At 41.9% G+C, this 24,317-nt stretch overlaps 1 protein-coding gene across 6 annotated transcripts in view; it reads right to left on the bottom strand.

Moving 5' to 3' along the window:
* The window catches only part of ARHGAP39 (Rho GTPase activating protein 39), a 444,016-nt gene that overhangs the window by 1,317 nt on the left and 418,382 nt on the right, over positions 1-24,317 (bottom strand). For all 6 annotated transcript variants that reach the window (XM_072602781.1, XM_072602780.1, XM_072602779.1 and 3 more), the window contains 3 exons: positions 17,184-17,383; positions 12,824-12,915; positions 1,388-1,557 (listed from right to left, as the gene is read on the bottom strand). In XM_072602781.1, the coding sequence (XP_072458882.1) occupies positions 1,388-1,557; positions 12,824-12,915; positions 17,184-17,383 (462 nt within the window). The remainder of the gene's footprint in view (positions 1-1,387; positions 1,558-12,823; positions 12,916-17,183; positions 17,384-24,317) is intronic.

The following is a 24,317-nucleotide window of genomic DNA, read 5'->3' on the forward strand; positions in this document are numbered from 1 at the left end:
AGAGGTTCCCCTTCACTAGATCATGGGCTAGATGATGCTAACAGTCTTCTAGCTGGGCTCACACAATCTAGTCCAGAGGTGGCAGGAAACTGCATTTAGTCGAACCCCTTTATTTTCTACAGAAGAAAAAGTTCAGAGAAGGGACAGATCTAGTTCAAAGTTCATGGCACAGCCAAGCCAATGATCTCCTAACCTAAAGACCAGGGCTGCCTGTCACTGCTTTCTGGCTCCCCTTCTCTCTTCACACTCTTCCCCTGCCCGCTCCCCCCACCCCACTCCCCCAGGAAACTCTGCTTATTGCTTCTGCAACCTCCTTAAAGTCTGGTTTATCATGACACTCCCCACCTGGAGATCCTGTAGGCCTCTACAATGCACTTTAGGAATATTATCTCTTTAGTGCCTCACAACCACTCTGTGAGGAAGGTGCTGCAGGCAGGATTATTCTTGTTTACCAAATGTTGTTCAGAGAGGTTGTGTGACTGGTCCATGATCACATAGCTAGTAACAGGTGTCTCTTCTGTCCCATGGCTCCTACTTCTGGACCCAAGCAGATATCTATTCCTGATTCTATGTGACAGCCATGAGTTATATCTTCTGGCATTTCAAGTTGGAACCACAATCTCCAAGCCCTTGATTCCTTACTGTCCTCTACAAATGGTCTCTCTAGGAGCCTCCAGGAGGGCTCCCTGAAGCCAGAATCTGGCTCTTCCAGTTCTCTACCCCCATTCCACAGGAATCAAGAGAAAACAAATACCTAGGACATGACAAATGAGGGAAGTACTTTTTAGAAAGTAACAAAACTTTTTAGAAAGGCACATATGGTACTTAATAACAGATCTCTCTTCTTCTTCTTCTTCTTTTTTTAAGGCAATCAGGGTTAAGTGACTACCCAGCATCATACACCTAAGTGTCTGAGACCATATTTGAACTCAGGTCCTCCTGACTCCAGGGCTTGTGTTTTATCCACTGGGCCACCCAGCTGCCCCAATGGCTCTTATTTCTAGAGTGCCTTAATGTTTATAAAATGCTGATTTCTACAAGGTTCAAGTGTTACTTCCCTCATTTTATACATGATAAAAGTGAGACTGAGAAAGCAAAATCGAAAGTGAGTGGAAAATAAAATGATCAGCCCAATCACATGCTAGGAATGGTCCAATCTGAGACTCTAGCTTAGGTATCAGATGACTCTAGCTCCAGGGAGCTTTCCCCCCTTTTTAAAGAGTACATACTGATAATGCCAGAAACCCCTTCTTTAGCCAAGGGACTTGAGGAACTGCTACTGTGATGAACTGGGGCTCATATTCTTAGGCAACAATAACACATAGAAGGGGTCTAATTTCAAAGCCTTGCAGAGGACACCAAGGTAGCCAGGCACAGGGTCCATTACCTGGAGGAAGCGGATGAGGTAGCAGAGCACCATTCTGTTGATCCGGGGCAGGGAGTGGACGACAGCGATGGCAGCCTCAGGGTTTTCATAGTGCGTGATGCACTGCTCATAAAACTCATGGGGGATAAGAGGCTCTTCTAGCTCTCGATACCAGAGTTTTAGCAGTGATGCTGGGAGTGGAAGAAGAAAAAAAGAGCAAATGAGAGAGAGAGAGAGAGAGAGAGAGAGAGAGAGAGAGAGAGAGAGAGAGAGAGAGAGAGAGAGAGAGAGAGAGAGAGCGCCATCAGTACTTGCATGGCAAGGTTGGTGGAGGTTTCAGCAGGGAGTGATCAATGGGTATATTGAGCTGTCCTTGGTCCCTTAAGATTTAGGGGTAGTAAACATCACATCTATCAGACTGGCTAAAAAACAGGAAAATGATAAATGTGGGACAAGATGTGGGGAAATTGGAACACTGGTGCAGGAGTTGTAAACTGATCCAATCATTATTGGAGAGCAATTTGGAACTATGCCCAAAGGGCTATAAAACTATGCATACCCTTTGACCAAGCAATACCACTTCTAGATCTGTATCCCAAAGAGATCATAAAAATGGGAAAAGGACTCACATGTACAAAAATATTTATACCAGTTTTTTTTGTGGTGGCTAAGAATTGGAAACTGAGGGGAATGACTGAACAAGTTGTGGTATATGAATGTAACGAAATACTATTGTTCTACAAGAAATGATGAGCAGGCAGACTTCAGAAAAACCTAAAAAGATTTACATGAACTGATGCTGAGTGAAGTGAGCAGAACCAGGAGAACATTGTACACAGTGGCAGCTACATTGTGCAATGACTAACTTTCAAAGACTTGGCTCTTCTCAGCAATGCAAGGATCGAAGACAACTCCAAAATACAAGATGGAAAATACTATCACTTCCAGAAAAAGAATCATGGAATCCTAATGCAGATTGAAGCATACTGTTTGCTCTCTTATTTTTGTTTTGTTTTGTTCCTTCTTTCTTGTGGTTCCTCCCACTGGTCCTATTTCTTCTTTACAACATGACTGTGAAAATAGGTTTAATATGAATGTATATGTAGATCCTATATCAGACTGCACACCGTCTCGGGGAGGGGAAGAGGAGGTGAAGAATATGTAAAACCCAAAAAAACTCAAAAGCTTATGGAAGTGAATACTGAAAACTAAAAATAAGTAAATTAACAAATTAAAAAAAAAAGATTTAGGAGTAGTAAGTTGAGGCTGAGGCAAGTGGGAGAGGTAGGAGCTCAGAGACTCAGGCTAGCTTGGCATGCCATCAAAGAACAGAGGTGTGGATCATGACAAAACTATTAGATAAGCATCTGTTCCAGACTCAGCCAGGACTGAGAGGTTAAGGAAGAAAGGGAAAGAGTAATCAAACCCTAGGTCCTAGAGTCTAGGCAATCAAGGCAGCCTTCAGAGTGACCTAGACACAAACAACAATAACCGATAGCTAGATACCATTTTAAGATTTTCAGAGTGCTTTACATATATTATTTCATTTGATACTTAGAACCACCCTGAGAAGGAAATGCCATTATAATCCCATTTTAGAGATGAGAGAGCTGGGACTGAGAGCTGAAGTGCTCACATAGCCAGGAAGCATCTGTTAAAATCTAGCACTCTATCCCTTCCATCTTCCAGGTCTTCTCAGAAGGGATCTGGCTTGCCTTCATCCTACTAGATGGAGAGCCTGGGGAAAAATGCTTTTTCCTAAACAAAGGACATGTCACCACAGAAATAACATGGCTCATTCTGCCCTGATTCACTAGGTGAGGAAAAGCAGGCCTGTCATCTCTCTGTTGTTATCACTCAGTCAACCGTCCCCTACTCCGAGGTTCACTTCATTCATGTATATCAATTGCCCTGTTTAGATGCTTGCTCCATGCACTGCTCAGCCTCAAGGCCATTCTTCCCTTTGTAATTAGGTCACAGCCTAGTACATCGTCTTATTCTCTAACTCCAAATGCTCTTTAACTTGAGGACTTCAGTATACACGCTGAAGTCCGCTCAAACACCCTGATCTTCTAGGTCATCATCCTTTTGAACTCTCACAACCTAGATCCTCATCTGACTTCAACCATTCACAGAAATGGTTATACCTTAGATCTCACCATCACAGCTATGCCACCTCTATGATCCTAAATTGTGAAATTTCCCATTTATCATAAACTACTCTTCCATTTTTCCTGTGCTTTGCTTCTTCTAAACTTACTCTTTTTCTCTAGTCATCAGTTATTTGTCCCTCTCCATTCCTTCAATTCATCACTCTTACCCTGGCTTCACTTTCCTCTTTTAACTCTATAGCTGACCAATTCAACCACACATGGTCTTTTGCCTTTAAATCTTTTGTCCCTGATCTACTGCCAATCATACCTTGACATCAAAACTAAACCCTTCACTGACCTTCTCCACTCCCACACTAATATTGCTAAATGCCACTGGAGGAACTGATAGAACTGTGCCAAATGGATCTCCTAGAAATTCATGTTATCTAATTTCAGTTGGGCCCTCACTGCTGCATGGAAATCCCTTTACTTCTCTCTGGTTGACTATCACACTCCTCACAGTGGCTATTCCAAACCATCTCTGTTCTTTTCAAGACTTCTACCTCTTAGCAGAGAACCTCTTTCCTTATTGAGAGAACTGAGGACATTATGGGCTCTCCATCACCTCTACTGAACACAACCAAACCTCTTTACATCTTCACTGGTCTGCTCCTTCTTTGCTCCAGTATCTGAAGAAAAGGTGGTCCTTTTTGCCACGGCCAAGTCCTCTACTTCTCTTGGTTCCATGTCCTCTAAGAGTTTGCCCATTTGATTATTTCTGCATCTTCTTGCTCTTACTTGAAGCTCTCTTTATCTCTCCAACAGAATGCAATAAACTCCTTAAGAACAAGCAATGCATTTCTGTTTTCATGTCCCTGGAGTTGTGCCTAGGATAAAGTAAGTGCCTAAGAAATGCTTAATGAATTAAACTTATTAGGTCCTTCCTCACTTGCCTTCAAACATGCCCAGCTTTCCTATATATTTAAAAACCTTTGCTTGACCCTGCCATCCTCCATGAAGTTACCAATCTCCCTTTCATAGCCAAAACCCTAGAAATAATGGTCAACATTTGCAGTGTCCACTCTACTCCCTCAAAGTCCTTTTGTTCATCAATCCTTTTGAAATCCAACTTCCAACACTGTTACTCGTTAAACCATTCACTTAAATATAACTTGAAATCTCTCAATTTCTAAATATAATGATGTTTTCTCTGTCATGAACTCCCTTGCCCCACCTTCAACTTGTGACATTGTTGATCACATTCTTAGTATAAACTTTCTCCTTCCCTGGTTTTTGTGACAACGCTCCTTTCTTCTTCCTATAAGATGTTTTTTGGTGTCCCTTATAAGATTAACCATCTTCTGCTCCACAATTGTGGGTGTCTTCTAAATCTCTTTAAGACTCCCTTTTCATTTTTCTTTGCCCCTATTGGAGGGGTGTAGGGTATGTTCAGGGAGGACCAGTACCTTTGGTGTGATGGCTGCCAAGCCCCTTTCAGGGATCTTTCCACCTTTGGTGTCCACCTGTTCTACCCAGCTCTCATCTGTGGAACCAAGAAATTGCAGCACACACAGCAGCCACACCCTGGTAAACCATTTAGGCAGACGGGCCAAACCAGGTTGAGGGTAACCAAGGGTTCTCAAACCCACTGGTGAGTTGGGGGGTGTCTACCCCAAGTATGTGAAGACTTCCTCTGGTGGAATGGGCAGAAGAGAACGATTTGTTCCAATGGCCATGAAGGTAGATGAAGCAGGCAATGTGGAACATTTAGAGCTTGGTTAGATACTGAAGATGCCAAGGTCATCCACTGTACACTGAGCCATCGCCAGCCATCTTGACTCTGTTCTGCCATTGGACTATGATGACTCTGGAGGAGAGAGTGAGGCTGATGACTTCGTGCAACTCAGCCTCACTTAAATCCAATTTATGCACGAATCAAAGACATCAGTCATGCCATTTAACTATTATGCCTCAAAGTCCTGTGGTAACAGGCAAATGATGAAGCAGCAGGTACGGGTACACTGGGAGCTGTAGTCACAACCCTGCACACAGGTGGCCCAGGCCATAGGGTTGTTTTTCACTGGAAGCAGCAATGGGACTCGGCAGCCCCCTGTGTATCTCAGTAGCCTTTTAAGGATTGCACTGCTCACCTCCTGGTGTGAGGAACAGGCTAGAAAAGGTGTCCTAAAAATTGTCTGCTTACCCAACCCTGGCCTGATTAACACGGCAGATGGGGAATCCCACTATGCAGTCAAAACACAAAAAAATGTACAAAATGTACAAAAACATCTGTAAAGATGATTCCACTCACCATCAGCACATGGAACATGCGCACACTAATAGACAACACAAAATCCAGTACACCTGAAAGATGAACTGCTCTTGTTGCAAGAGAACTCAACAAGTATCATATCCAAATAGCAGCCCTGAGTGAAACAACACTGGCAAATGAAGGCCAGCTTACTGAAGTTGGAAGTGGATACACATTTTTCTGGAGTGGATACACTGAAGGGGAGTACTGTAAAGCTGGCGTGGGTTTTGCAATCAAAACTAATCTAATCAGCAAGCTGTTATGCCTGCCAAAAGGAGTGAATGACAGGTTCATGACTATGTGATTGCCACTTGCAGGAAAACACCATGCCACCATCATCAGTGCCTATGCTCCCACCATGACAAACCCTGATGACGTCAAAGAAAAATTTTATGAAGACCTAGAGGCCCTTATCATCAATGCGCCATAAGAGGACAAGCTTATAATTCTGGGTGACTTTAATGCTAGAGTGGGCTCAGACTACCAGACTTGGCAGGGAATCCTAGAGGAATGGAGTTGGAAACATCAACAGCAATGGTCATTTACTGCTGAAGACTTGTGCATCACATGACCTTCTCATCACCAACACTGTTTTCTGTTTACCTAAACACAATAAAACTTCATGGATGCACTTTTGCAGCAAATACTGGCATTTAATAGACTATGTGATTGTAAGGAGAAGAGACAGACAAGATGTGAGAGTGACAAAGGTAATGTGTGGTGCAGAGTGCTGGACTGACTGATCAGACTTATCCTTTCCAAGCTAAATATTTGCATTTATCAGAAGTGCCACCCCCAAGGCAAAATGACTACCAGAACAATTAATGTCAACAAATTAGAGCTCTTCTCTGAGACTGAACAATTTGTTGCTGACTTGGAGGGAAAGTTGAACCAACACACGGTTGGCAATAGTGGAGCAGAAAAAGGAGTGGGCAGTGTTCAGAGATTTGGTGTACAGCACTGCATTTGCTCATCTGGGTCAGAACACTCACAAACACCAAGACTGGTTTGATGAAAATGATGAAGAAATTCAGAAGCTGCTAAATGAAAAACAAGACCTCCACAAGATTTACCAGCAGGTTCATCCACCTCTAAGAAGGCAGCATTTAATTCCATCAAAAGCAAAGTACAAGCAAAACTTAAAGAAATGCAGGACTCCTGGCTCAGCAAGAAGGCAGACGAAATTCAGTTTTATGTTTATAGTAACAATCCAAAGTGCTTTTATGATTCCCTGAAAGCTATTTGTGGACCAAAAATCTGTGGTGCATCACAACTACTCAGTGTTGATGGAGCCACACTGATTAATGACATGATCCTAGAGAGATGGGCTGAACACTTCCATAGTGTTCTCAACAGACCATCATCAATCAATGCTGAGGCCATTGACAGTTTATCTCAGGTTGAAGTCAATCCCTCCTTAACTGAACTTCCAACTGAAGAAGAGGTTTTGAGTGCCATTAGGATCCTTTCATGTGTCAAAGCACCTGGTGCTGATTCTATTCCAGCTAAGATTTACAAGGTAGGGGGACCACTGCTCATACAAAAGTTGACTGAAATTTTTAAGGTTATATGGCAAGAGGAGGTTATCCCCCAGGAGTTCAAGGATGCCTCCATTGTCTATCTCTATAAAGGTAAAGGGAACAGACTGTCCTGTGACAATTACAGGGGGGTCTCTCTCTTAGTCACTGCTGGCAAAATTCTTGCTGGAGTCGTCCTTAATAGGCTGATCCTTCACCTGGAAGATAGCCATATACCTGACCCAGTGTGGCTTCAGAAAGGGCTGAGGAATAGTCAGTGTTTGCTGCCTGACAACTTCAGGAAAAATGACAGGAGCAGAACAGAAGTCAGTACACAACGTTTGTAGATTTGACCAAGGCCTTTGACAGTTAGTGATGAGGGCTTATGGAAAATTATGCCAAAATCTGGTTGCCCAGAGAAGTTCATCAATATTGTACATCAATTTAACGATGGCATGTTTGCCCGGGTTTTGGATAGTGGACAATGCTCTTGTGTCTTCCCACTCATCAAAGGAGTGAAACAGGGCTGTGTGCTTGCTCCCATGCTTTGTAGCATGATGCTTTCAGTCATGTTGTCAAATGCTTTCAATGAGGATGAACATAGCATCAAGGTCAATTATGGTACTAATGGTAAGTTCTTCAACTTGAAAAGGCTAAAAGCCAAGACCAAAGTGGAGGGAGTGTTGGTGCATGATTTTCTGTTTGCAGTTGATTGTGTACTCAATGTAGCCTCTGAAGCTGAGATGCAACAAAGTATGGATCAATTCTCTGCTGCCTGTGCTAATTTTGGCCTAATAATTAACACCAAGAAAACACAGGTGCTCCATCAGCCACCATCACACCATCCATACTGGAACCACTGGTTACAACAAATGGAGATGTTTTGAACACTGTGGATAAGTTCACTTATCTTGGTAGTATACTTTCCAGGGATGTACACATTGACAATGAGGTTGATGCACGCATTGCCAGGGCTAGCTCAGTGTTTGGGAGGCTCTGAAGAATAGTTTGGGAGAGAAAAGGTATTAGACTGACTACCAAAATGAAGCTCTACAGAGTTGTTGTACTGACTTCATTCTCGTATGACTGTGAAACATGGACAGTCTACCAGTGCCATGCTAGGAAACTGAATTGCTTCCATTTGAACTGTCTTAGAAAGATTCTGAGGATCACCTGGCAGGATAAGGTCCCAGACACTGAAGTCCTTGCTCGAACTGAACAGTCAAACATTTAAACTATGCTTCAGAGAGTGCAATTCTGATGGGCTGGCCATGTTGCTCAAATGCAAAATATATGCTTGCCAAAAAGACTCACAAGGGGCAGGCGATCACAGGGTGGTCAGAAGAAGTAATACAAGGACACTCTCAATGTCTCTCTCAGAAACTGCATTTGACTGTGCAATATGGGAGACACTGACATAGGACCGCTCATCATGGTGTGCCCACATCAGAAAGGATGCTGTGTTCTATGAGCAAAGCATAATTGAGACAGCACAAAGTAAATGTAGGATGTGCAAATTTGGGGTATCCACCCCAAATATTCACATGGACTATCTGTGCCCAACCTGTGGTAGAGCATTTCCAAGCTTGTATTGGTTGATCAGACACAGTCAGACAAACTGAAATTTCACTTTATCATGATGATGCCATTTTGGTACTCTTTGAAGACAAAGGACAAGAACCAATCAACCCAACAACCTTATTGGTAATATTATCAATTATTGTCTTTACACAAATGACTCTCAAATCTGTATCTAGGCTTAGTTTCTCTATAGAGCTCCAGTCCTGTATCACAAACTACTTCCTGAACATCTCCACCTGGACATTAGCATCTCAAATTCAACACATCCAAAATGGAACTCATCATCTATCCTCCTAAATTACCTTGCCTATTTCTGTTGAGGGCACTACCAGACTCCCAGTTATTCAGATTCACAAATTCAGAATCATCTTTAACTCTTAAAAAAAAATTTTTCTAGAACATTTTTGGTTTTATATCATCTACACCTCCCTTTTCTCTACCCCAGAGCCATTTCTTACAACAAAGAATAAAAAAGAGGGGGAAAAGATTTCAGTAAATTTCTTGTTCAGTTATGCTCAACTCTTTATGAGTCTGTGGACTATATTGTTCATGGGGTTTTCTTGGCAAAGATGTTGGAGTGGCTTACTATTTCCTTCTCCAGTGGGTTAAGGCAAACCGAAGTTAAGTGATGTCCCTAGGGTCACATACCTAGTAAGTGTTTGAGGCTGGATTTTAACTCAGGTCTACCTGACTCCAGACCCAGTGTTCTATCCACCGAGTCCCCTAGCTGCCTCCAGTTCAGCAAAACCAATAACAAATCAGAAAAGTCTGACATATTTGTTGCTCCACAATCTTATCTATACAAAGAAGCAGTGGAAGGTGCCTTCTTATGTGACACTTTATTCTCTCCTCACACTCAGCCCCCATTTAATCATTTACCAAATCTTGTTGATCCTACCTCCCACATCACTCTTATTCTTTCTTTTCTTGCTACTAACAAAACTACAACCCCAATTAAGATCCTTACTACCTCCTGACTGGACTAGAATTAGTCTCCCTGCTTCCATTTTCTCCCTTCTGAGGGAACTGAGGGGATTAGCACAGCAAGAGTTTAATTGTGGGAACTGAGTGAACCATACTGACTATCTTGTGACTCAATACTGGAGCTAGCTCAGTTCCATTTCTGTTCAATCATATGTCTGTTCGACACCTGTTTTGTGAGAAAACTTTATCATAGGAATTGGGAGAAAACCTTATTGCACTGTCTGAACCTAGCCCCACAGGGTTGGAAGCTGGACTACCTCTACCTGCTACTTAGAGGTCCTTAGGTAAGAACCTGAGTTATGCTGACCAGAAACCCAATCAGATCCAAAAACTGATGCAAGGGGTTTTCTCACAACTGTACATCTCAAGCCACCTACATGTCTTATATGAAAACTGGCTCCATACTAATCAATCAGCTCCAATGTTCTTAGACTATTTACAGACATCTGGGGGTAACAGGACACCTCTTTTTCTGAATTAATGCAATTGTACTTGTTTGCTCTCTTCCACTCAATTTGGAAAGTCCCTAATCTTTCATCCTAATAGAAATCAGATTACCTAATGTTGTATTATTTCCTTTCAATTAATTGGCCTTATTTAATTGCTTTTAATGTATAAATCGATGGTTCCATACATGGATGGTGTGGTGGTGGCTGATGAAGCACTTGTGTTTTCCTGGTGTTAATTATTAGGCCAAAATTAGCACTGACAGCAGAGAATTGATCCATACTTTGTTGCATCTCAACTTCATAGGCTGCATTGAGTGCACAATCATCTGCAAACAGAAAATCATGCATCAACATTCCCTCCACTCTGGTCTTGGTTTGTAGCTTTTTCAAATTGAAGAACTTCTCATCAGTATGATAATTGACCTTGATGCCATGTTCATTCTCATTAAAAGCATTTGACAACATGGCAGAAAACATCATGCTAAAAAACATCAAAGCTAAAAAGAGCAAGCACACAGCCTTGTTTCACTCCACTGGTGAGTGGGAAGGCACGAGAGCACTGTCCACTATACAGAAGCCAGGCAAACATGCCCTCATGGAGTTTTGAATGCTGTGGATAAGTTCACTTACCTTGGTAGTGTACTTTCTAGGAATGTACACCTTGATAAGGAGGTTGATGCATGCATTGCCAGAGCTAGCTCAGTATTTAGGAGGCTCCAAAGAAAAGTTTGGGAAAGAAGAGTGTATTAGACTATCAAAATGAAGGTCTACAGAGCTTTTGTGTTGACCTCATTCTTGTATGACTGTGAAACATGGACAGTCTACCAGCACCATGCCAGGAAACTGAATCACTTCCATTTGAACTATCTTAGGAAGATTCTGTGGATCACCTGGCAGGATAGGGTACCAGACACTGAAGTCCTTGCTCAAGCTGAACTGACAAGCATTTAAACTATGCTTCAGAGAGTGCAACCCTGATGGGCTGGCCATATTATTTGAATGCAAAATGTACGCTTGCCAAAAAGACTATTTTATGGAGGCTCACATGGGGCAGGCAATCACATACATGGTGGTCAGAAGAAGCAATACAAGGACACTCTAAACATCTCTCTCAAGAACTCTAGATTTAACTATACAACATGGGAGACACTGGCACAAGACCGCTCAGCATGCTCTACGAGCAAAGCAGAATTGAGACAGCACAAAGTAAACGTAGGATGCGCAAATTTGGAGTATCAACCCCAAGTGTTCACGTGGACTATCTGTGCCCAACCTGTGGTAGAGCGTTCTGAGCTCATATTAGTCTGATCAGCCAGAGTCGGACACAATGAAATTTCACTTTATCATGGTGATGTCATTTTGGTCCTCCTTGAGAAGGAAGGACAACAACCAATGTATAAAAATCTGTTCCCCTTGTATTCGGGGTCCAGGCCTAAGCTGAGGAGGTCTGGTTCTGGTTTGTTGGGCAACTGCCACACTATGCTTTATAAATCAACGCGCTCAGAAGATTGAACTTTTGTTTCCTCACTCACTTCCTCTTTCACCTGCCAAACTCCTCTTGTATATCTTCTACACAGCTTCCCAAACAACTCTCCTTGTGTACAAATCTGGACACACCATTACTTCAAAACATTTCAATAACTATCACGTACCAAACAGTTCAAACTCCGTTGCCCGGCATTCAGTGTCTTCCATGATCTAACCTTTCCAGCTTTGTCTCACATTACTCCCCTTCATAGCCTGTTCTGGCCAAACTGGACTTTCTCCTAAGCATGCCCTCCATTTTCTTGACTCACGGCTTTTGTTCACTATTTTCTTTGCCTAGAGTGTTCTCATTTCCTTCTCTGCCTGATGAATTCCTGTCTATCCTTTAAAACTCTATTTTGATACTGATTCCCCTGTGAAGTCTTCCTTCATTTCTACCATATCCTTTTCATAGACTGTAAGCTCCCTGAGGCCAGAACTACATTTTACTTAAATTTTGTATTTCCTTCAGTGTTGAACACAACTATTCTGCAACAGCGGGTCTTTAGATGGGAGGTAGGCATGATAACTATTGTGTATGATTATATAGGGATAGGACTGAATATGTAATTTTGAAAGAGAAAGTGTATGTATCTATACCTGTGGATGACTCTTCTGGGGTACGAGTGTGACACGGGTGGTTGCTAATTCCCATCAGTTACACCAAATGCTGAAGCAGGAGGGATAGAAGAGTTTATCTTGTGGCTTGGCAAGCCAGGATGGCCAAGACAGATGTCACAGCATGTGCCTGCCCACCCTCCCTTCAGGGGTGAGTGAGGTAGAGGACAGTTAGTGATAGATACCTACTTTAGGTCTCATAATTTTATAGAAAATGAGGACACTGAACTGGAAGGTTTGGCTCCCAGGCAAGCCTGGATCTCCTCTACAGTCTTCCTCAATGTTGGACCTAGCATCATGAAGGGTATGTGTGTTTATGTGTGTAAAATCTCAGTACTCTTTTCTGTCTGCTTAATATCAATCTGTGCCCCATCTCTTACCAGGGACATGGGGGTCCTCCAGCCCTGTGGGGATCTTCCATTGATCCACCTGCAGCTTCAGAGCATTCACCTCATCAATGTCCCCAGGTACCCTGAGAAAGAGAGAGAGAGAGGGAGAGAGAGAAGAGAAGAGAACTTCTGATGAATTTCTCAAGGACATTTCCTATCACCAATGAGCTGTCCTAGAAGGGGAAGGAATAAGCATTTATATAGCACTTACTCTGTGCCAGGCTCTCTACTAAGCGTTTTATACAACAACTGTAGGAGATAGGTGCTGTTATTACCACCATTTTACAGATGATGAAACTGAGGTTAAGTCACTTGCCCAGGTTCACACAGCTAGTATATTACCAAGGCTGGATTTGAACTTGGGTCCTCCTGACTCCAAGTCCAGTGCTCTAACCACTGTGCGATCTAGCACACAGTCTACCTCTATTTCCATACAGTCTTTAAGTCTTTGATATTTCTTGTGTCTGAGACTGTCACACTGAGAGTTGAGGACAGTGGGATATACATAGCTTACTGTTAACTCCAAAGGACTCACTTCCTCTCACTGCCCTCACCCAAGTTTTGGGTGTTCTTAATCTATGTCCTGGGACTTGCCTCCATCCTTTGTCATGGAACACACAGAGATAGGGGTGTGACATACATCCTGAGTTACTTCACCTCTTTATTTATCTCTTAAATGACCAGGCTACACTGGAGGGTCGCTGGAGTGCTGTGACTCTGAAGCTCCCAATTCTATGGCAGTTTATGATTGGCAAAGCACTTTTGTCTCCACAAGCCTGAGAAAAAGTGAAGCAAGGAGGGCAGACACAGGATGGAGCAGAGGTTCAGCAGGGCTGGCTTTCCTGGGGTCATGCAGCTACAATGCGAAAGAGCCATGTCTTCAGCCTGGGTGCCCTGACTCCAAGTCCAGGGCTCATTCCTCCCTCCACACTATTTCTAAGGCTCAAAGGCTAGAAATTCTTTTTTTAAAAATTATTTTATTTGTTTTCCGTTTTCTACATTCACTTCCATATATCTTAGATTTCCCCTCCCCCTCTCCCTCTTTCTCCCTTCCCTTCCCAAGATGGCATGCAATCTTATATAGGCTCTACACACATACATTCTTATTAAAATTTTCACCTTAGTTATGTTGCATAGAAGAATTAAAATGAATGAGCAAACCATAGAACAAAACAAAACATAATACAAAAGAAAATGGTCTGCTTCATTCTGTGATACAATTCCATAGTTCTTTCTCTGGATGTGGAAGGCATTTTGCCTCAAGAGTCCATTGGGAATTTTTTAGGTCCTAGCATTGCTGTGAAGGACTAACTCTACCAGAAAAATTCCTGACACACTGGAGTTGTTACTGTGTACAAAGTTCTCCTGGTTCTGCTTTTTTCACTCAGCATCAGTTCACATAAGTCTTTCCAGGCCTCTCTGAAGTCTTCCTAGTCATCATTTCTTTTAGCACAATAGTATTCCATTACATTTACATACCACAACTTGTTCAGCCATTCACCAATTGGTAGGTCTTGCCTCGATTTCCAGTTCTTGGCCACCACAAAGAGAGCTGTTGTAAATATTTTTGTACATGTGGGACCCTTTCCCATTTTTATGATCTCTTGGGGATACGGTCCTAGAAGTGATATTGCTGGGTCAAAGGGTATGCACATTTTTGTAGCCCTTTGGGCATAGTTCCAAATTGCTCTCCAAAATGGTTGGATCAGCTCACAGCTCCACCAGCAATGAATTAGTGTTCCAACTCTCCCACACCTTCTCCAACATTTATCATCTTCCTGTTTTGTCATGTTAGCCAATCTGACAGGTGTGATGTGGTCCCTCAGAGTTGTTTTGATTTGCATCTCTCTAATCCATAGTGATTTAGAGCATTTTTTCATATGACTATAGAGAGCTTCAATTTCTTCCTCTGAAAACTCCCTGTTCATATCCTTTGACCATTTATCAACTGGGGAATGACTTGTATTCTTGTAAATTTGATGCCGTTTTCTATATATTTTAGAGATGAGGCCTTTATCACAGACACTAGTTGTAAAAATTCTTTCCCCGTTTTCTGCTTCCCTCCTAATATTGGTTGCACTGGGTTTGTTTGTATAAAAACTTTTTAATTTAATGTAATCAAAATTATCCATTTTGTACTTCATAATGTTCTCTATCTCTTGTTTGGTAAAAAATTTCTCATTCTCCATAAATCTGACAAATACACTATTTCTTGTTCTCCTAATTTGTTCATACCTAGATCATATATCCATTTGAACTTTATTCTTGTGTATGGTGTTGGGCATTGGTCTATGCCCAGTTTCTGCCACATTGTTATCCAGCACTCCCAGCGATTTTTGTCAAAGAGTGAATTCTTATCCCAGAAGCTGGGGTCCTTCGGTTTATCAAACAGTAGATTGCTATATTCATTGACTACTGTGTCTAGAGTACCTAACTTATTCCACTGGTCTACTCCTCTATTTCTTAGCCAGTACCAAGTGGTTTTGATGATTGCTGAGAAGGGCTAGAAATTCTTTTGAGAAATCATAAAAGCATAGGATTTAGAGATAGAAGGAACATAGAAATCATCATCATCATCATCATCATCAAGCATTTATCAAGTGTTTACTATATGCTAGGCACTATACTAAATTCTCAGGACAGAATGAAAGGCACAACTCAGTCCCTATCCTCAAGGAGCTCACATTGTAATGGGGGAGACCACATGTAAACAACTATGCAACATAGCAGGCAGGGCAGCCAGAGGAAAAGCATGGAATGAAGAGATGAGGGTTGTCTAGTGCAAGGAACAACAAGGCCAGTGTAGCTGGCCAGGGTTACACGACTAGTATATGACTGAGGCTGGATTTGAACTCAGGTCTTTGTGACCTAGGTGACAAGCAGGGGACAGAAGAAATCACCAGGGCCTAGAGGTATGAAGTGATTTGGTAATGCTTCCAAGGGTGAGCCTCTGCTTCAGACTGTCTGACTCTCAGAGCAGTGCTGTCTATCCTCTACCTGTTCTAAGGCCCCACCTAGATTCTGATCTGATATTTGAGTGAGTGGGGAATAAAGGGTAAGGTAAAGGCTTAACATCAGGTAACAAAATGGGTTAGTCAGGGAGAAGGTGAGTATAGGATAGGAATGCTAGCAGATGATGATGCAGGCCCCGTGCAAGGCTCCTCAGAAGGGTTGCCTAGCCTGGAACTAATTCTGGCTTCCAGGATCCAAGGAGAGACTACTCAGTTCTTTCTGGGGACTTCCAGAGCCAGACCCAGCAAAAGAACTATAGAACTATCTAGGCCTTTTCCTCAATGAACCCGTGAGGACTCAGTGAAAGATACAGGATCAGAGACATAGAGTGGGTAAGGACTCCAGATGATTGGCTCTGCTTCCACTATACTTACTGTCCAGAAGGTAGTCTTGTTGGAGTAAGGAGTAGCTATCACTAAAACCAGATGCTAAGCAATTGCCAGCAAGGGGGGCAGGCAAGCTTGTGTGAAGAGGGAGAGAGTGAGAGAGGGAGAGGAGGAAGGAGGGAGGGAAAGAGGGAGAGGGAGAGAGAGAGAGAGAGAGAGAGAGAGAGAGAGAGAGAGAGAGACAGCATTCCATTGCACTGATAACCAAATCTCAACGTTAGGAAGGTAAGTCCCAAAGTCCCCCAGGTCACAGTTTTTGTTTCTGTAAGCATTATCCAAGGGAGCAGCAGTTATGGAGACATGACCCAGCAACTTCTTCCAAGGGAAGTCTCTCCCTCCTCAGCAGTCACAGCTATTTAAGATCCAGAAAAGAAAGATTTTACCACCAAAATCCTTAGCACTGTCATACGGCTTAACATCAGAAACAGATATAGTTTGATCAATGGAAATGTCACTCAAGAAGATGTATGACCATCTGTTTTGGCAATGCCCCCTAAAGATCATGGAGTCTTTCCAGCTGGCTTGCAGTTGTCTCCACCTATTAGAATGTGAGCTCCATGAGAGCAGGGACTGTCTTGATTTTCTGTTTGCATCCTCAGTGATTAGCACAATGACATACACATAGTAAGTACTTAATATATGCTTTTTCATTCATTTAGAGGTCATCTGGTCCATTCCTCTCAATTCACAAATGAAGAAACTAAGACCCAACAAAAGTTAAGTGATTTACCCAAGGGAACCTAGGAAGTAGCTTGAACCTTTGTTTCCTCAGTCACTTTACCTTTCACTGGCCACAGTGGCAGAGCTGACATTTGGACCCAGGTCCTCTGATTTTAAATCCAGCACTTTTTCAATTGAAACTGGCTCCCAATTCTATGATCCTAGGGAAAGTAGGACACACATCACAGGATTGGGTCTGTGGCCCTGCCTCCCTGATCCCCCTCCCAGGGTACCTGAATATGCCTTCAGTCTGGTCCCCGTTGAGTGCCAGCACCTCCTCAGAGAGTCGTGTCTGTACCCAGGGCAGCTGCCGGTCAGGGTAGCGCTCCTTCTGCATGGCCAGGATATCTTGAAGTGCACTGCCAAACATAGATGGACTGAATACAGCATTTTTAGCATGTCGGATTTCCTCCATGTTAGGTTTCTTCAAGCCCTAGAAAAGTGTTAAGAGACATAGGGAATAGGATTTCAAAGCAACTTGATGCCAGGGAACTTGGGGAAAACAATATGGGGATCTGGGAGGGAGATACAACAAAGGGAATGGGAAACCATTATGATCATGGAGTCTAAAAAACTTTGGAGAAGACACAAAGTTCAAGGACCAAAAGGATGCAGTGAAGTCTTCCTCTATCACAGGGCTACAGAAAAACAAAGCCTGGTGTGTATATACATGCATGAACATGTGCGTGTGTGTGCATGTGTTGGAACAGGTAAGAATTCAAACTCACAGGAGGCAAAAAAACCCCAACATTTGGTCTTAAATATATACATATAACCTCAGAATCACAGATGGAACCTTAGAGACCATATAGGCCTATTTTTAATAAGAATCGCCTCTATAGCACAACAAAGGAGTCATCTAACCTTCGTGTGAAGATCTCTAGTGAAGGTGAACCCACTGACTCCAGCAGCATCCCATGCCACTTCTGGGTGGCTCTAATCGCTACCCAATGCTACTAATTTGGTACTGTAGGTGGAGCAAGCTTAATCCTTCTTCTACGTGACAGCCTTTCCAACATCCAAAGACTATCATTATGTGTGCTGCTTCCCATTTTCAGGCTTAACATCCCAAGTTCTAATTTGCTATGGTTTTGAGAAACTTCACCATCTTGGTCACAACATGGTGCACATAACTGAACAGAATAGTTGAGTTGTGGTCTAATCAGAAAGGATTGTTGCTCTCCACGTTTTGGACACTGTGCCTCTCCTAATACAGTCTGAAGTTGCATGAGTTTTTCTGGCTGTTATGTCATACTACTGACTTAACAATGTTGAATTTTCACAAGTCTACTAAAATTCCTAATACCTTTTTTCAGATGAAAGGAGGGAGATCAGCACTGGATAGATAGATGTATTTGAGAATCCTCTATCTGTATGATAACTGAACAATGGGGAGTTGATGAGATCACTAAGGGATACAGTACACAGAAGAGAAAAAAGAGGGAAAAAGAACAGAATGCTCTTGCTCAATAGCCAGGGGATGGCTGATGATCCAGCCATGGACCCTGAGAAGGAATTTGTTAGACAGGCAGAAGGAGAACCAGGAGAGACAGCAATGTTACAGAATCCAAGAAGAATAGATTGTTGAGCTGGAAGATATGGGTGATAGTGTCAAAAGGTGAATAAATGAATACACGTTAATGAGGATGAGGACAGAGAAGATGCCATAAGATTTAGCTGTTAAAAGATTGCTGATAAGGTTTTAGATGACAATTTCAATAGGATGGTACTGTTGGAAGCCAGAATGCAAGGGGGTTAAGTGCATGGATAGTGAGTTTAGAGCTATCAAGTACTGATAATTCTTTCTAAAGTACTTGACTTTGAAAGGTTTAAGAATACACACACTAACACCCACAAATATATGCACAGATGTACACATAGATGGTATGTGTTTATATATAATATGTATATATATTTACACATACATATTTATGTATACACACATATATGTTTGTAATGAGTAGGGATAGCAGGGTCAGGTAAAGATTTTCTTGGGTTTTAAGAAGCCTGGATATGTTTGTAGAAAACAGAAAAGCTGGAGAACAATTAAAAGATGAGACAAACAATGATTAATGGAACGAGGAAGATATGTGTGGGGATGGGATCAGGAGTACAAGTAGAAGATGTGTCATCTCTTTCTCACAGACTAGAGCAAAGAATAGGAGAAAGGAGGATAATATAGAAAGATTTTGAGAGGAGTAAGAGAGAAGGAAGATTGCATGACAGATGTCTTTTAATTTCTCAGTAAAATTGGATGTGAAGTTATCTAATGGTGGGCAAAGTAGAATCCTGGGTGTCTGAGGAGAAAAGAAAAGGTCTGGAACAGAATGTTCCAGTGGCAGTCAGTAGCATGGAGGTAAGAAGAGTAGGAATAGAGAAGGCTGAATGTGAGGGTGAACTAGAGTTAAGGAAGAGTAGGTTACAGTGGTAAGAAAGAGAGTAAGGCATTCAAGGGCAAAAATAACTAATTTCCCCTTCCCCACCCAGTACTTCTTTAATTTATTTAGGATCCCTCAGGCTCAAAAGCTCAGTGTCATGCCCCACTCCTCCCTCTAACTCATTCCATGTATCGAATCAATTGTCAAATCTCAATATTTACATCTCCACATCTCTTCCATATAATCCTCCTCTCCACTCATACAGCCACAATCATATATATCTTATCTAGAGTTATCACTATACCCTTTTAATTGGTCTCTATATGCCTCATCTCTCCCCAATCTATCTAGTGGCCAAAAGTTTAGGTTTGACAGTGTAATTCTCTCCTTTCTTCTCCCAATAAACTTCAGTGGTTTCCTGTTACCTCTAGGATCCAACAGAAACTTCTTTGTCATTAAAAATGACAATCTAATCTTGACAATCTTGCTAATTTAGTCCCTTCCAAACTTTCCAGTCTTCTTATACCTTCCTTCCCTTCTCCCTGTGTTCCAGAGTTTAGCCATGCTGGGCTGCTTGCTGTTCTGAACACACAATTTTCCACCTCCTATGGCCTCTGCATTGGCTGTCCCCTATGCCTGGAATGCTTGACCATTACCTCATTTCTGCAGCTCTTAATTCCTGGTTTTCTTTGAAGCTTATCTCAAGAGCCAACTCTCGCAGGAGGCCTTTCCCTTGTTGGCTTTTCTCCATCTTCTCTGGATACATTGTTTATATACTTGTCTGTATTCATGCTGTCTCCCCCTTTACAAGGTGAACACCTTGTGAACAGAAACCATTTGCTTTTGTGTCCCCAGAGCTTAGCACCGTGCCTGGCACACAGTTTAATAAAGGCTTGTTAGTTCACTGAAACTGAAGCCCAAGAGAAGTGATATGCTCGAGGTGACACCCCTTGTAGTAATGAAGCCCTAAAGAGTTAAACCAAGACCCAAGACCCAAGAGCCAGGACCCACCTGGGACATAACATCCTGCTCATGAAATGGGTATTGCACCTGATTTCAAGTCTGTCTCCCCAGGTAGAGGGAGAGAAATTAACCACCAGTGATAGTGGCAGCAATCGTCTGTCCCAGAGAATCAGAGAAATGACTGAGAACTCAGGTCAGCGAGACCAGGGACCAACTATGAGTCCTTCCTGGCTGGGCAGTGTGGTCTAATGTATTGGAAAGAACACTGGTCTTGGAGTCAGAATATTAAGGCTTGAGTCTTGGCTCTCATACTTCCTAGCTGTGTGATTTGGGACAAAGAAAGAAACAAAGGAAATGAACATTTATCAAATACTTAACATGTGCCAGGCACTTTGCTAAGTGCTGGGGACATAAATGCAAGCAAAAATCTCCTCAAGCAGATTATATTCTAATATTAAAGAATCACAGGATTCAGAACTAGAAAGGGGGAAGGGAATAAGCAATTATTAAGTGCCTACCATATGTCAGGCACCGTGCTAAGTGCTTTACAAATATTATCTCATTTGATCCTCACGACAACCCTGTGAAGTAGGTGCTATAATTATCCCCATTTTAGAGTTGAGGAAATTGAAGCAGACATAGGTTGAGACTTGCCTCAGGGTTATGCTGCTAGTGTCTGAGGACAGGGCTAAATTTAAGTCTTCCCGATGCCAGTGCTTTCTCCATGGGGCCACTTAGTTGCCTCTGAGATATTTCAGTTGAACCACCTCATTACATAAGAAAAAACTAAAGCTAGGAGAAATAGGAACTTGCCTAAGGTCATGGAGTTAGTGGAAGAGTAAGGATTCAAACACTGCCTAGGCAAAGTGAGGAAGACAATCTTCGTCTATCTCCTCCCTTACTTTCTATAATGAGAGTTGAAGAGAGATGATGTGTACAAAAATGTTTATAGCAGCTCTTTTTGTGGTAGCCAAGAACTGGAAATCAAGGGTATGCCCATCGATTGGTGAATGGCTGAACATTGTAATATATGAATGTAATGGAATACTATTGTGCTATGAGAAACGATAAACAGGAAGATTTCAGAGAAGCCTGGAAAGACTTCTATGAACTGATGCTGAGTGAAAGGAGCAGAACCAGGAGAACATTATACACAGTAACAGCCACAGTTTGTGAGGGCTGTTTCTGAGAGATTAAGCGCTTCACAGAATGCAGGGACCTAAAACATTACCAAAGGACTCTTGAGGCAAAATGCCATCTACATCCAGAGAAAGAACTATGGAATCAGAATGCAGAGAAGCTCTTATGTTATGTTTTGTTTCTTTTTTTTTCTCATGGTTTCTCCCATTTAATTCTTCTATGTAACATGACTAATGTGAAAATGTGTTTAGTAAGAATGTATGTGTAGAACTCATATAAGATTGCATGTCATCTTGGGGAGGAAGGAGAGAGGAATGGGAAGAAAATTTAAGACTTAGGAAGTGATTGTTGAAAACTGAAAACAAATTAATTACATTTAAAGAAAGAGGGAGGATGGAAGAAGGGAAGAAAACGGTCTTTTATGAACTTTTGGGATGAACTGGGCATTGGTCTTTTGCTGAGTGATTGGGCATAAAGGTAATAAGATTTTCCCTCTTACATTTTTGAGTAGAGTTTGCTCAACTAGCCATCAATTAAGAAAGAATGTGAGGGGATAATATGATTTTAAGAATGAGAAAGGCTCTTAAGACATAATATAGTATAACACCCTCCCGTTTTACAGATGAAGAAGTGTAGACCAGAGAGATCAGGCAACTTGTCCCAGTATGAAAGATCACATGAAATCTGAAACTAGGTTTGGCACTCTAAATCTAGTTTTTTACCCTATACTACTGATCCTACACCAAATGATGTATAAAGGTGACCAAAGTTCACTATGATAATAAGGAATAGCATAAGCTTTGACAGATCTCACCCAAGATGGAAAAGAGGTGAGTACAGGCCTGCAAATGGACTGGGCCCTAGAGTTTGAGTCTTTGCCTAGAGAAATGAGGTCAGGTTCTTTAGGGTTAGCCAACAGGGGATGATTGGTTTTTTTTTTTTTTTCCATTCACATTTCATGAAAACCACCTACTAAGGCAAGGAAGAGCTGAGATTTGCACACTTGGTATCATGATCTATTTTTCCCTTTTACTGATTCATGTAGAGACAAATATTACTATCAGTAAGAACTAAGATAGCATTGCAAAATACTAGGAAGTCTTGGGAAAGAAATGCAAGATCTTAGGTACATAAATGGTCTCTTCATTGTTGATGCCTATCAAGGGCAAGGAATTCAGAAGCTAAGGGCAGATTTGGGAAATGACAAGAACAGAATCTGGATTTCTGGCCCATGGCTTAAAATATAGGAAATATAATCTCACGGCCAGGATATGGAATATATTCAAAAAGACCTACTAAGAATATACTTGCCTTGAGTTGTATAAATCTCTCCCTCCATATACATATATACATATGTATGTATAGGCTTTAAACTGAAAAGGAGGAGAGAATGACAAATTGCCTATTAATTCTGGAATTTAGCCAGGAAACAAAGCAAGATCACTGGTTGCTACACATCACAGAGGGTAGCTACAATGTAGGAACAATAACACTAGAGCTATCAGGAGGAAAGAAATCTAGGAAAGGAGAAAGTAATAAAACCCTACGGCCTAAGATGTCTATACACAAATATACAAAGTATGGGTAATAAGTAAGCTATATTGGAGAAAAGGAGAGGATCAAAGGAGGGATAGGACTGGGTTAAAGGAGGACAGCCGGATCATCATCAACACTTATTTTGCTCCTTTTTTCTCTGACAAGGTAAATGATTTTTGGACTGGAAAGGACAAAACAAAAATTGTTGCTAAAGAGATGATACTAAAGAAGGTAGATGGTAAGAGATCATTTAGGTGATTTATTATTATTTAGATGAGTTCCAATTACCTAGTCCACATGACCTACATTCAAAAGGACTAAAGGACATGGCTGACTGTTAAGTGAGCTGCTGTTAGTATTCTTTGAAAAATCATAAAATCAGAAGGTACTACACAAGACTGCAGAAAGAAAAAAGTCTTGATTTTCAAAAAAGGGAAGAGAGTGGGGTTTGCAAACTGTAGACTAGTGATCTTGACTTTTCTTCTTGGCTAAATTCTATGATGGGTTATTATATCAGACCACATCTGGAGTACCACATTCAGTTCTAGGTGTCACATTTAGAAAACATATTGGTAAACTAGGGGAAACTATCTACAGAAGGATAACCTGCAATATGAAGATTAGTTGAAGAACTGGGGATGTTTCACTTGGAAAAGAGAGATTGTATATTTGTTCTGCCTAACCTCAGGGGACAGAATTGAGAACAGTGGTGGAAGTTGCAAAAACAGACAGACACAAACACACACACAGACACACATACAGACACACACACACACACACAGACACACATACAGACACACACACACACACACACACACATACTCTCTCTCTCTCTCTCTCTCTCTCTCTCTCTCTTAGGCTTGATGTAAAGAAAACCTTCCTAACTATCAGCAGTGTTTACAGGTGAAATGGACTAGCTCCACTGATAGTAGGGCTACTCCTCCCTGGGGGTCTCAACCAAAGGCTAGATGACCACTTGTCAGAAACTGTGAGAAGGTATTCTTGTTTAGGTACAAGTGGGGCTGGATGGCCTTTGGGATTCTGTGATGCTGTGTCATTGTTCTCATTGGTCTTGAAGGGGCATATGGATGAGTCTGCTAGGGAGCATGTATATGCAGAAAGGAGGAAGCTTTCCCTGAAGGTTTGCTGAAGACCCTCCCAAACGGTGAAAGGGACTATTAATGAGGCCAGAATGGGAAGAACACTGAGAGGACAAACTTGTCAAATCATGAATTGGGATATACATACAGACAGTTCTCAGTTTTCATAAATGGACATTTCCATAGATCTCTATATAAAGTGATTTTTATGTAATATGAATTTGTCTGTGGACATGGGGAAGGGGGGGGT

This window comes from Notamacropus eugenii, chromosome 4 (genome assembly GCF_028372415.1).
Source record: "Notamacropus eugenii isolate mMacEug1 chromosome 4, mMacEug1.pri_v2, whole genome shotgun sequence".
In the NCBI taxonomy this organism is placed as follows: domain Eukaryota; kingdom Metazoa; phylum Chordata; class Mammalia; order Diprotodontia; family Macropodidae; genus Notamacropus; species Notamacropus eugenii.